Source organism: Fulmarus glacialis, unplaced genomic scaffold (assembly GCF_000690835.1).
Source record: "Fulmarus glacialis isolate BGI_N327 unplaced genomic scaffold, ASM69083v1 scaffold5712, whole genome shotgun sequence".
In the NCBI taxonomy this organism is placed as follows: Eukaryota; Metazoa; Chordata; class Aves; order Procellariiformes; family Procellariidae; genus Fulmarus; species Fulmarus glacialis.
In genome coordinates this window covers 2,618-15,471 of record NW_009195850.1, presented here as the reverse complement: position 1 = coordinate 15,471, position 12,854 = coordinate 2,618, and the positions used below count along the sequence as shown (strand labels likewise).

The window sequence follows — 12,854 nt, the reverse complement described above, 5'->3', positions numbered from 1 at the left end:
CTTTCAAAACAGGGCCTTACCCAATTGGGGTGTGCCAAGGGTTACTCACAGGGGATGCTCAGGCCATTCTCACCTGAGCACTCAGATATCCCAGACCAATAGCAGATGCAGGTGAGAGGATGGTTGACATTTCTGTGTGCAATGCCAAGCTCTGAAGTGTTTCCCCTTCACTGCCCAAGCAAGACTCTCAAGGAATGCAAGGAAAATTCTCCCTGAATTAAAAGTAAGTCAGCCAGGCCTGCGGGATTTTGCAGCCAGAGATTAAGCCTTCTTTCTATAGTTCCCTCACCAGAAGTCATCAGCCTAGGCTGATCTGTATTAGTCCTGCATGGAAACACGAAAGGCTTAGAGAGTAAAACATTCTCAGAACCAGTGCTGAGCTGAAGTACAGACCCTGCTCCACTTTGCTTGGAAACCTCTGTGTCTCTGCCCTACTGTCCCCCAGAAAACTGCATGATTTCACAGACAGGCTCAGACCCCTTTCTGAAAGGTGTTGGTAGCATTAGAGAAACCCAAACGAAAACTCAGTGAGCACCCAGCCACAAGTCCCCATCCCTAGGAACAGCAGACTTAAGAAGAGATGCCTGAGTATCTCCTCTTGTTTTGTTGGTGGCAGGCAGCAAAACATCAGGGCTCAAGAGAAATGGTTTTCAGCTGTGGAAAAGGTAGGCAAGCAAAGGTCTTCAAGGGGCAGGAGCACACTGCTGGCAAAGGCTGGGTACCCACACTGCTCTCTGCATTTTCTTTCTTCCAGGAACTTCAGAGAAATCCTTATTTGATCATGGATGGAGTTAGCAGATTTGATATCATGCAAGGAGAAATAGGTAAGGTCATATTCCTGTTTTGGAAAAGATTGGCACAAAGCAATAACCTGTGATTGCTTTGCTATGTTTTGAGTGCTTGGTGGGAAGACATGGGCCATGGTAGCTGCAGTAAACCATTAGTGCAGGTCAGTTCAGATTCAAGCAAGTTCACACACAACTTATTGCAGATATTTAACAGGATTCCCAAATGCAGGAGGTCTAATCCCTGTTACTTATATACAGCACCTGCCCTCTATGTATATAGGGACAAGCATAGAAAGGGAGGTCCAACTGGTATCAGGCAGATGCTTCAAGTACAAGGGTCAAACACAGTTCTGGGGTAAGTAGGCACAGCTCCAACATGTGTAAGACTGGCTTTTATTTTGATCCTCTCTCCATCTGGTGACTCTCAGTGTTTTCTTTTTGTCCTGGTTTCGGCTGGGATAGAGTTAAATTTCTTCCTAGTGCTGTGTTTTGGATTTAGTATGAGAAGAACGTTGGTAACACACTGATGTTTTCAGTTGTTGCTAAGTACCCTGCTAGTCAAGGACATTCAGCTTAAAAAAACAAAAATAAAACAAGTGTTGGGAGGGAGCACAGCCAGGACAGCTAGCCTAGCTGGCCAATGGGGTATTCCATACCATGTAACGTTATGCTCAGTATATGAATGGTAGGCGTGTTCCAGGAAGTAGCGATCGCTACTTGGTTATCGGTCAGCGCAGGTGGTGAGCAATTGCATTCTGCATCACTCATTTTGTATATTGTATCATTATTATTATTATTATTATTTTCCCTTTTCTATTCTATTAAACTGTCTTTATCTCAACCCACAAGTTTTTCTCACTCTCACCCTTCTGATTCTCTCCCTGTCCCGCTGGGGCGGTGGGGGGAGTGAGCAAGCGGTATTTGGCTGCCTGCCAGGTTAAACCACGATACTTTTCTACGGATATTTCTGTCCATCTTCTCTGGTACTTACCCAGACATGCGTCTGCACTCTGTATCGGTTCCATCTTTTTCTCCTGGCCCATAACCATGTTTGTCTTTGGGAGCAGCTCTGCTCACATAAAGAAAGAAATGTCTTCCCATTTCTCACCCCACTGAGAGGTCTGAAGATTTCCTAAACAATGTTCTAGACTGCAAGTCTCAACAAGACCACAAAAGATAGGAGCATAAAAGTAGAAAAGGATGGCTGGGTGGCATCAGGGTTCCCAGGGGGCATTGCTGGTGAATACTGGGTAGTGTTTCAGCATTCTGGGGGAGAGAAGGGAGACAGAAGAACGTTGGTTTCTGTTAACAAGCTGCTTCATAGATGTCTTAGATGTAAAAGTCCACTCTCCTAAAGAGTTAGTTATGGTCCACAACAGTGAGTAACTGACTGAATGCACTGGATTCTTCCCTCCCTTGAGGTAGCTGCTGGCTGCTGGCTGCTCTGGGCTCCCTGACACTGCAGAAGCAATTTTTGGAAAATGTTTTACCAAAGGACCAAGGATTCCAGGACGATTATGCCGGGATTTTTCATTTCCGGGTATGTATTCTCTGCTGTATTGGTACGGCTTGGGCTTGGCTGGTTGCATTATATAGGGGTCCAAACTGCAGTCCCAGATCTCGACATCTTTGAATGCTTTGGTTCTTCAGTGCTGACTCCCAGTTTAGAATTTTTCAGAAAATCCCAAATTTTCTAATGGTTCCTTGTCCTCCAGGTGGTGCAATCACACTTCAGGGAATTTGAAGCCCTTTTCTGAAAGGTATGACTCCAGAGGTACAGATACCAGCTGTTCAGATGGATTTGTGTACATATACATTGTAGATGGCATTCTGGTGTCTGCTTTGATTTGGACAGTTTGTTATGGCTGTCAGCACACCTGTGTTCTTTATCTATTTGGTCTCATTTTCTGTTTCCCCATATACTTCACCCTGCCCTTTTAGCTCATGGAAATCGCTTGAAATTACAAACCCTTGGAGACAGATCAGAGGAACAGGCTTTTGGTATTTTGAAGAGAGATTTGTTTCAGAGAGAGGAACAAGGCTTTTTAGTAAATCTTACTTTCTACCAACTCTTGAAATTCTCCCAGGAGGGTGACTGGGATAGTAACTGGCAGGCCCTGCTTGCTTGTATCTGAGTCGACCAAATATCTTGTGGGATTAGAAACACTTGCAGTACCATTAAACTCCAGAAGCTAAACTGGATGTAGAGAGAATCAGTATATACTCGGCCATTCATAATCGCCTTTTTTCGTAAATCTGTTTTGTTATACGCAGTTCAGTACCAAGCGAAGAGCTCTGGCAGTGAGACTTCTTTGACCTCCTGGAGCTCTCATGGAGCAGCACCAGGAGTATTATCTCACGGGCAGTCTAAATTTTGTTCTGTTCCTTTGCTCCTCGGAATACCAGATGTTTCTATCTTGGCCCATTTCCAGCATGCAGAGGTGCACTGTATGAGATAAACCAGCTGAAGGGACACCAGTCCGCTTAAAACATATTAAAAGAATGCAAGCTAGATTGTCTTTCATGAGAGCTTTGAAAAGATTAGTTAGAAGAAATCCTTAAATCTTAAGCAGTATAAATACCTCACAGTATTTGAAAATGTTTTCCCTGTCATCTCATCTGCAAATCAATGCAACTGTTTCTGGCTTTCCTTGAGCAATAAACCCCTGAGAAAGCTACTCTGAATGGAAATACTTCTTGGCAATGCCTTTCAATTATTCTATCAAAGATATTTTACTGCCATCCACAGGCTAAGCCACCAGTCCTCAGTTCAGTGAAGAATCGCAAACAAGGCATATCATATGCTAATATAAAAATTTTAGCTTATATCTTTTTTTCACCTTTTTGGATCTGGAGCATGTTGCCTCTGGGGAACACAAAGGGCTGCTCCAGTCTTCCTACACTACACTGGCTGTTCGGCTGCAAGAGTTAAGGGTGTTAACTACAGCTGATGAAGTGTTTAAGATGGGTGACATTTTTATCTAGGGAATATGTACAATGACGTTATTCCACCAGGAATTAAGTTAGTTCCGTGTTTGTATAGGAATCACTTTCTCTGCCACAGAAACTCTGATGCCTGTGAGGCAGGGTGTGCCACGCGTTGTGACAGTGAGCAGCAGCAGCTCAGCCGGGGAAAAAACCAGAAATATTCTGCAGGGACTACAGGGGGTTATGGCACAGCGCATCAACTCAAAACAGGGGAGATCTGCCCTGAGTGTTAATGTCCCTGCTCTCAGGAAGAAACTGATGAAATCTTTAAAGGCTATAAGTGGTCAAGACCTCAGTTTCAGGACCCATCCAAAAGGTGCCTTTTAACACCATGCAAAAGAGAGTGGTTGAAAGGCATGGGATTTTCACCTTGCTCACTTCCAGAACTGGATTTCTCTAAGATCCCTGTCAAGGGAGGGAAAAAAGGAGGCAAAATAACCACACAGTATTACGTCTATGACCAGCAGCACCCTAGGCATGTTGTTGTCATCTTGCAACTGTCCGTTTCTTTTTCTTCCTCTTCTAAGCCCAGGAAAATAAAGTCCTGATTTAAAAGTCTCACCACAAATGTGGAAGCGAAGAACTTCCCTCTTTGCAGCCTGCCCAAATAGGGATTCTTTGTTTCATTTACTGTCACGTTGCCAGCTGCAGTACTTCAAATCCTCAGGGTATAAAGAAATTTCATGAAGCCAGACTCTCAAGCCAAAAAGTGAACACATTGGCCCTCTCTGAAGGCATATGGGGGAGAATGGCTTCTCCTGTACCACTTTTGCACTCCCAGAGCATCCTAGGACTTTCCATGAGGTTTTTCGTTCCTTTTGTGGCTTTTCCTGTCCTTGTGAGCTCAGATGAGATCATGATCTGAAAGTCTGTGGCAGTCAGGACAAAGCAGCTCTTTTTATCCAGCTGAAGAAAAATACAGTGCTGCATTCAGAAGGCCTCCAAGTTTGAGGTCCCTGCCAAAGATGGCCAAGGAACTTGGCTTTTGGAAAAATGTCACTCTGTGGGTTTGGACTGCATTAATCCCCACAGGCAGTTCCATATTGTTCTCCTTGTTTACCTGTTGTGTTTGCACACGAAGCACCATGGGGAGGTGTGGCTGGATGTCACACTTTTTCTCCGTACAAACTGCTGCCAGGTGTTGACTGGTGTCAGGAGGGCACGTCAAGTGACCAAAAGGACAGCTCCTTTCAGACTGTCCTTTTGCCTGTCTCTCTTTTGGGCAAAGGACAGCCAGTGGCAGGCTTTTCCCCCAACCCCGTCCTGCCAAAATCAAGCAGAAGGCTCAAACCACTCCTGGAGCTCAGTTTGGAGAGTCCAACCCTGCCACCTCCTGCAGCCACTAATGTAGGAACTAAGAGGCTGGGGTGAGGCAGAACATAAGTACAAGAACATAAGATCAAACCTGCTTTCGTCTTAGCAGACTGTGAGCTGCTTTGCTGCTGGGCAGATCTGGTCTTGTGGTTTTCTAACAGAACAGCTCATTTTGGCGTTTTTCATTGACCAAAGCTGTTGAAATAAAATCATGCTAGACTAAATCTATTGCTGGCATACTTCCACCGGAGTCCTTAGCATTACTGCAAATAAGAGCTTGGCCTCTTATGATTGCGAATCATGCTAAGCTACATTAATCTGCTAATGACTCTGGAAATGGCTTCTTTAGTTCATCCCCACAGATCTCTTTGCCTGTCTTCTCCCTTGAAAGGTTTCGTCAGCTGGATCAGCTGGAGAAACACCTGCTCTGTCCACATGCTGGAGAGACCGCCTGCGTCCTCCTCATCTATCAAGGAGATGGATAACACCTCAAAACAGTCTTTAGGCACTACACTGTCCCTGTCCATGACAGCACGTCAGAGTCTTAATTGAAACACAGAGGAAAGAAAATCTAGAGACTGGATCTTGACAGAGGCTCTCTGGCCAAGAGCTGTGCTGCAGGGGAAAATCCAAGTGCACCTGAGGAGTGAGGCTCACGGAACCATCTGCGTGATTGTTCTTTATCATCTTGAGTTCTTGCTATTGCCCAATAATATTAGCATATTTCCCATGTTGACTTTTTCCTCCCACTGATTGCAGGACTATTTATATTCCCAAATGTCTTGCCTGCCACTGGGAAATCCAGCCACTTGGTAGCTTGTTTAACAATGTGGACCATTAGCCTGAAGCAGTTCAGGAGAGAACTTGCACGTATCCATGCTTTAGAATAATTCCTGTGCTATTTCAGGGGGCTGTTGCTTGGCATGAATATTAGCTCTTAAAAGAGACTCATTCTTTTCTCTTTCTTTTTTTTTTATTTCCAGTTCTGGCAATATGGAGACTGGGTGGACGTAGTGATAGATGACCAGCTGCCATTCCTAAATGGAAGATACCTGTCTGTACACCCTCGAACATCAAATGAATTCTGGCCATCCTTGCTGGAAAAAGCATATGCCAAGTAAATATACCTGGTTTATTCTTCCACCCAGTGCTGAATGCTTTCTACACATGGTTTCACCCTCTGCTTTACGCAACGCACACAGGAAGGAGTTCAGACTTACAGCTGTGTATGTTGTGCTGCGCTTATGTAAGGAACTGTGGCCGCGTGCAAACGCAGGGCCAATATAACCTGGAGATGTTGGTCTGAGGCTGATGACCTAAATGTATCCGGTCCAACTCTGGGATGTTAATGCCTGAGAAGTAAAATGAACAGGGCAATGGCTGGTGACACAGGAGGGGCTGGGCATCTCCTTACTTTAAGCAAACATCTTTGCTTCTGTTTTCCTTTCCATATTTTTCTCTGTTTAAAACTGCAGACTCTAAGCAGGGATTACCTCTGTTTACAGTCACTAATCAGAGATCATGCAGATATTTGGAGCAGGCAATGAGAGGAAGCATGACTGAAAAACATGCCCAGACACAACACGTGCACTCTTCTGAGTGTCTGGTCAGCTCTCACTTCACACAGAGAGCTCTGACTCTTGGCTGAGGTCCCCAGAGTACTGCAGGGTTAATAATGATTAATAAAGAGATAATAATTTTAAAAAATCCTCTGAGGAGAGAAGGGATCAGAATGTAGTCCCTTAGCATCTGTAACACTGCCCGTCATTAAATGCGCTGGAGAGAAATTCCTGTGCTAGGGGTAGTATGAAGGGCTGGAACTTGGTGCACATGCCCTCCATCAAGCTGGTGTAACATTCACAATGCAGTAAAAAGTAGATGAAGAAGAGAGCTAATTATTTTGGCAGATTTGGTTAGGAATATGCAAATGTTAAAACAGCATCTGAGTCACTCAGGAATAGGATGCATTTTGCCCTGAGATATCTCACAAAAGTTGACTCAGGATTCAGTATCAATTTGCTGCATAAGATTTTAATTACAAAGCAAACCAAACCTCTATTAAATTAAAGTTGCAAGCGATGCTATTTATGAGATTCCCATTTGAGAAGTTTTTCCCCAGTGCCCATGACAAATTCTTTTCATCAGTGTAGGACAAGGACAACCCTTCAAAATACAATTAGCTGCAGACTTCATTTGATTACATTCATTAAATACTGTGTGTATGGTGGGGTTTAACAGCATGCTCTACCTGCTCTAAGTACGGCATGTTCCAGCTTATTTGCTGTCTCAATAAAAAGCACACGATAAAAACAACAAGGAGTGTGTTGGCAATATTAAATTATTATCCTATTACTGCACTCTAACAGAGTGAATTGGGAACAGTGCTGAAAACTTGTTTCTGTTTTGCCTTCGAAGCATGGGCAAATACCTTCACCTCTCTCTTCTTCCTATTTCTCATTTGCAAAAGGGATACTGGCCATTTTTGTGAAGAGTCATGACAAAATATGATGTAGAAACTAACAGTTCAGCTCCATGTGAGCTGAAACATCCACTTGAACTAATTACCTTTGGTTCCCTTCCTGTTCAGAAGAAAGAAACTGGATAATTCAAGATGAGATGCAGCTTATCTCCCTAAAATATCTGCATTGGCATGAGATGCATCTTATTATTTTCCACCATCTGTAAATGACTCTAGACAGCTGCCTCAGATGTGAGTGAATACGTAGGAAAAAGTCCCTCATTCATTCCACAGGGCGTGTGTTTTGTCTGGCCATGTATTTCAATCACGTTTCCTTTCATTACCTGGCCCCAATGTCTACACACCCCAGGCTCACCGCCTCAATGCGCATGTCCATTTTGGAAACCATCACTGTACATTGTTTATTAAAACACAGTGTAAGGACTAATTAAGTTCCTTCCCCCCCCAGGTTACGGGGCTCCTACCAGAACTTGCATGGAGGCTACCTTTCCGATGCTTTAGTAGACCTCACAGGTGGAGTCCAAGTGCAGTTTTCATTGAAGGATCCCCCTCCTGATCTAGAGGAGATCCTGAAAGCAGCTGACAAATCACAGTGTCTGATGGGGTGCAGCACCTCAGGCCAGGTAAGTCACAGGGCCAGGAGCATGTTTTTCTTGGTTTACCATATTTGCATAAAGGTTGCTCTTTTGAGTGAAAAAGGAAGTCCGCAATAATGGACTTATGTCCGTGTAATAGTTACAGCTTATGGATGCCTGGAGAGGTCTTGGCAGCAGAAAGTAGATAAGGTTATGCAGTAAGTAATGTAAAGGCTTTTGGGTAGATGTAGATGGATTGGTCTGTCAGAGAGGGGTCTGTGGCTTCTCTCCTGGCTAATTCCACTGCAACAGTGGAATCCTCTTGCAGCAGGGCTGATTTTGGCCTCATAGCTTTGTGATAGATTCTAGCAAGGCCAAAATGCACTTCTTTTCTGCGAGAGGATGCTATTACCGCATTGTGATTTGCAGGCTACCGATATTAATGCTGGGAAGTTGCAAAAGGCTTTGTGATCCTCAGCAAGTATCTTGCTAAAAAGCTGCCAAGGCTTCCCTTACAGCATGTAAGGGAAGACTGCAAAGTCTGTGGCATTGCTTCTGTAGTGCCTGGTTCATCAGGACACAAAGCTCAGCTGTTGCAAACAAGCCAAGGACTAGCCCCTCAGCTCAGGTGGCTGACGCAGGGCTGTGGGTGGCAGGGAAATTCTGGGACTCTACCCCTCCCAGTGACCCAGTCCAGGTCATTCTGCAGTTGCAAGCAGCTCTGGACCATTGAAGAACTTGCAGATATGTGAAGACCTGTAGTTTTGTTAAATTTACTGGACTACTTATGGCTGCAGTAGGAACAGCAGTCACGTTCCTCTGGAGCCACTATATCTGAGATTCTGCTGTAGTCAAAACCAAGTCTCTTTTTCTGGCATGACAAATGATAGTTCTGGGAGTTGATGGCCATACCTTTGCAGTGTGGCAGAGAGCTAAAAGCTGTGCTTTCTCCCTTCTGTAGCTGAGGAGGAACGTAGAGCTGAGGAATGGGATTGTACAGGGTCATGCCTACACTGTCACAGGAGCTGTGAAGGTAAGATCAAGGTCTTGTTCCTGCCTCGTGATCTTGTACTGGTGATCCACTACAGGGCAGTCACACTGCTGTTCCATTCAGAGTAATTTTAATTAGCTTCACGCTTAGGAGGGATTGTTGAAAACACATAGTTCAAATTCCGGGAGATAGAAGCATTCTGGCACAATGGGAAGAGGGAGGATATCTGAATCCTATCATTTTTTCTAATGGAAAAATGCAACTTAAATTCACTTTTGTTTTGGGACACTTCAACAGCAAATACAGCATTTCTGGGGATTTTCATTCTATGCTGACTCTTTAAAAATTCACTTTTTTGTTTCAAATGGGAGTAGAAGCACTGGCTGAAATTCTGGGATTTGTCGTACGATGTAAATCTACATTTGTTCAGCTCAATCACAAGCTGCCAAAAATCACTGTGTGAAAAGTAAGTAACTTGCTGGTTCAAGAATAGCATTTCTCCATCTTTTAAAGCTGCTCTACTCATGCAGAACTTCTCCTGGCTAGATGTTAATATTGCTGATCTGAAAACAGGACCAATTTATCACACAGCTCAAAAGAACTGAAGGATTTTTTACAAGCAGAAGTCAGAACATGGCTTGCCCCAGTAAGCTGTAGTGCGCACAGGGAGTGTTAACAGTGAGCAAGGCCAAGAAGGAAACCAAACAATGGCTATGCTATCAAGCAAGACAGCTACAACATATTCTAATCTGGGAACTTAAAGTACTTTGGAAAGGGGACGTTGTTTGCCCTAAGCTATTTTCTCCCTTCTCCTCTTCTCTTTAATGGTTTCCTGTATGAGCCTGGCTTTGGTTTATAGCCCCTCATGCCATGGCGTGTTTTGTGCCATCGTCATAGTCAGTGTCATTCTCAGGGGACACTTGCTTGTAGCCAAGAGGCTCTGAAATGGAAGGATGGGGGTTGCCAGGCTCTAGAGAAACTCCCAGCAGGGGTGGAAGGATCCCGAATCCTATTGGAGAGGAAGCAGGTTGTTTCAGCTTCCTGCTGCTCATGATGTGTGCAGAGAGGAGAAACAGTCTTTGTCCCACCTTACAGGAGGGCCAAGGCATCCAGGGGGATGTTCTGTGGGGAAATGATTTGAGGCTGGCCAGGGGCTGAGTCTTTGCCTGGGAAGAGACTGACGTGGCATTTGTTTGCCACACTGCCTGTGTGCATCAGGAGAGCCAGAAACAAAAAGCTTTGGTTCTCCTTTCCACTTCCACCATTTCAGCTTCACCGGTGAAAGTGAGCTGCTTCTGGCTTAAAGCAGTGACAGCAAGAGAAAAGCACCAAAACTCCAGCTGTTGGAAACCACAATACTGTAAATCTAGAGACACAGATTCTGTTTATCATCATCTCTCCGTGCTGACTGTCGACATTCACTCCAGGCAGTCTAGTGGCCGGGTTCCTCAAAGTCTCTGCCTTTGCTGACTCACAGCATCAGATGTGCAGGATTAGGCACTGGACTTTCCCAAGGCCATTGAAGTCATACAGTGTGGCAGTAATGCTGCTCCTTCCCTCTGTGTCAGCTATTCACTGTCCTCGGGAAAGCAAAATGGGAGCAGTTTTCTCCCACACTTCATTCCTTTACAATGTAGCAAAAGGCACTGATTTTTAGCTGCAGAGATCAGAATTTAAACCAGGCCTCCAAGGTATAGAAGAAGATCCGTTTTATTACCCATCTCTTCACTGAATATCACAATTGTGAAAAGCTGTGACTGAGTTTATTTTTCTTTCTTCTTTATAGATACGCTACAAGAATGGCTGGAAACATATCATCAGGATCTGGAATCCGTGGGGCCATGGGGAGTGGAAGGGGCCCTGGAGTGATAAGTATGGTCTTAAAGCTTTAATCTCATAAGGAGAATCACTCTTTTGTAGGCTTATTGTGAAGGACCTCTGCCTTGCACCCATTATATTGAAGCAGATATTTCTAAATCAATAATAATTAGAAGCGTTATTTCCATCTGCAAAGCAACTGCCCACAGAAATCCAATCCAGGGAAAACTAATGCAGCATTGGTTTTATATGTGCTCCTCACTAGGCCTAGCTCAGGTATCCCTTTTTGTCTATGTGTACATTTTTCCAAGTGGGTAATTCCAGATAACTCAGGGATGAAAGAGTTGTTATTACCTGGAGTAAGCTCTGGCCATGCCCCTAGACACTGGCTGGCTGCTTCTATTGAATTCTCCTGCAGTAATCGTGCATCCACCTTCCTGCTCCTTCTTCCCCTCCCATGAGTCTGAATCTGGGAAAAGGATGGTTAGCAGAGTCCATGAGAGTAGGGCAGTATTTTTATGCAGTATTGAACACAGAAAGACAAAAAGGGACCTTGGTTATCGCAAAGGCAAAGTGCTGCTGGATGGCTTGAACTGATCTTTTGGATCCTGCATGCAGCTTTGGAGACGCAGGGACCGCTTTTCTGCTGTGTGTATAAGCTAACTTCTCTTTCCTGAGGAAAGGAATGATACAGAGGAAGACTGCAACAGTGTTTTGTAAATAAATAGATGTTAGTTTTCCTAGTGGAATTGCATCGGTATTTTCCTGACTAGAGAGATGTCCAGGTGTCACTCTTATGTGATTTAATAGCATCCCACCTCTCCCTGTTGCTAGGAACACTCATAACTTCTCTACTGAGAAAAGTCAGGCTAGCATGTCGTGTCTGGATGGGTTGGCGGGTGGTGCAGACATGTTTAAGGCTGGGATAATAGCTATCTGCTCAGACAGCATCCTCCCATTTTTTGGAAGGGTGAACTATAATCCTAACTGTAATTGAAATGTCAGTAGAGCGCGTTCACAGGTAAGCTGCATAAATCAATAAATTATTGATTCATGCTCTGTTTATTTATCTTGCACTCTGCAGAAAGTACAATTATCACTTAATTATAAACACGCTGCTTGGGAACAACACATTTGACTGGCTAATGTGCCCTCTACACGTCAATGTAATATCAGCACTTCAGAGTGCTGTGCCTTGGTACCTCACTAGCCTCTCCAGCATGGGGCTAGGTGACCGGGGCTTGGAGGGCAGAGGCAGGATTCCCCATCCCAGAGTGGGCAACTCAGGCAGGCACAGCAAAGGTGCAGAGCTCTGTTTGCTGGCCTTGGCTATGAAGGTATCAAGCACAGTCCTGCTCCCAACGTGCAGTTTGCTCACCTCTCCTGATCCCTCATGACTTGACGAGCTGGTTAAAGGAATGGGCTGGCCAGAGAGATGGAAAATTGTGCCTCACATCTGCTTGTTGATTTGTTCCTGTTTGCAGCTCTCCTCAGTGGGACCATGTTGAGCCTAAATTCAGAGAAACCCTCCTCAGAAATAAGGATGATGGAGAATTCTGGTATTTCCCTATCAATTCTTCTGTCTACCAGGTTTTCTGTTCATGTTCATTATGAAAAAAAGAGTCATTTAGGCAGTTCTCTGCTCTTAGTGATGGCTCAAGGCACCCTGTGTTATCTGTGTGCAAACAACAGATTGGAGGTTGCCCTGCCCCCATGGTTTCAGAGGAAACAAGACCTGGAGAAATGGAGCTGGCCAAGATTAAGTAACAAGCTGGTGAAAAAAATGAAAACTGAGAGAAATAAAAATCCAGCTCTCTGAGACCTAGTCATTTTGTCACACTGCCCTTCCCCATAAAGCGCCTAGCTTGAACCTTGGACTGGCTGGTGCTCGGAGGGGGCAG

The 12,854-nt window shown here is 44.6% G+C and overlaps 1 protein-coding gene across 1 annotated transcript; it reads left to right on the top strand.

Moving 5' to 3' along the window:
* Window positions 1-781: 781 nt before the first annotated feature.
* Window positions 782-12,512, top strand: LOC104084395 (calpain-13-like; the record flags this gene model as incomplete). Its single annotated transcript, XM_009588223.1, has 8 exons — window positions 782-824; window positions 2,210-2,328; window positions 6,074-6,207; window positions 8,018-8,192; window positions 8,390-8,391; window positions 9,111-9,177; window positions 10,922-11,007; window positions 12,438-12,512. Coding segments are annotated over exons 1-8 (701 nt in total), but the record flags the coding sequence as incomplete, so codon positions are not given.
* Between the last annotated feature and the right edge of the window lie 342 nt (window positions 12,513-12,854).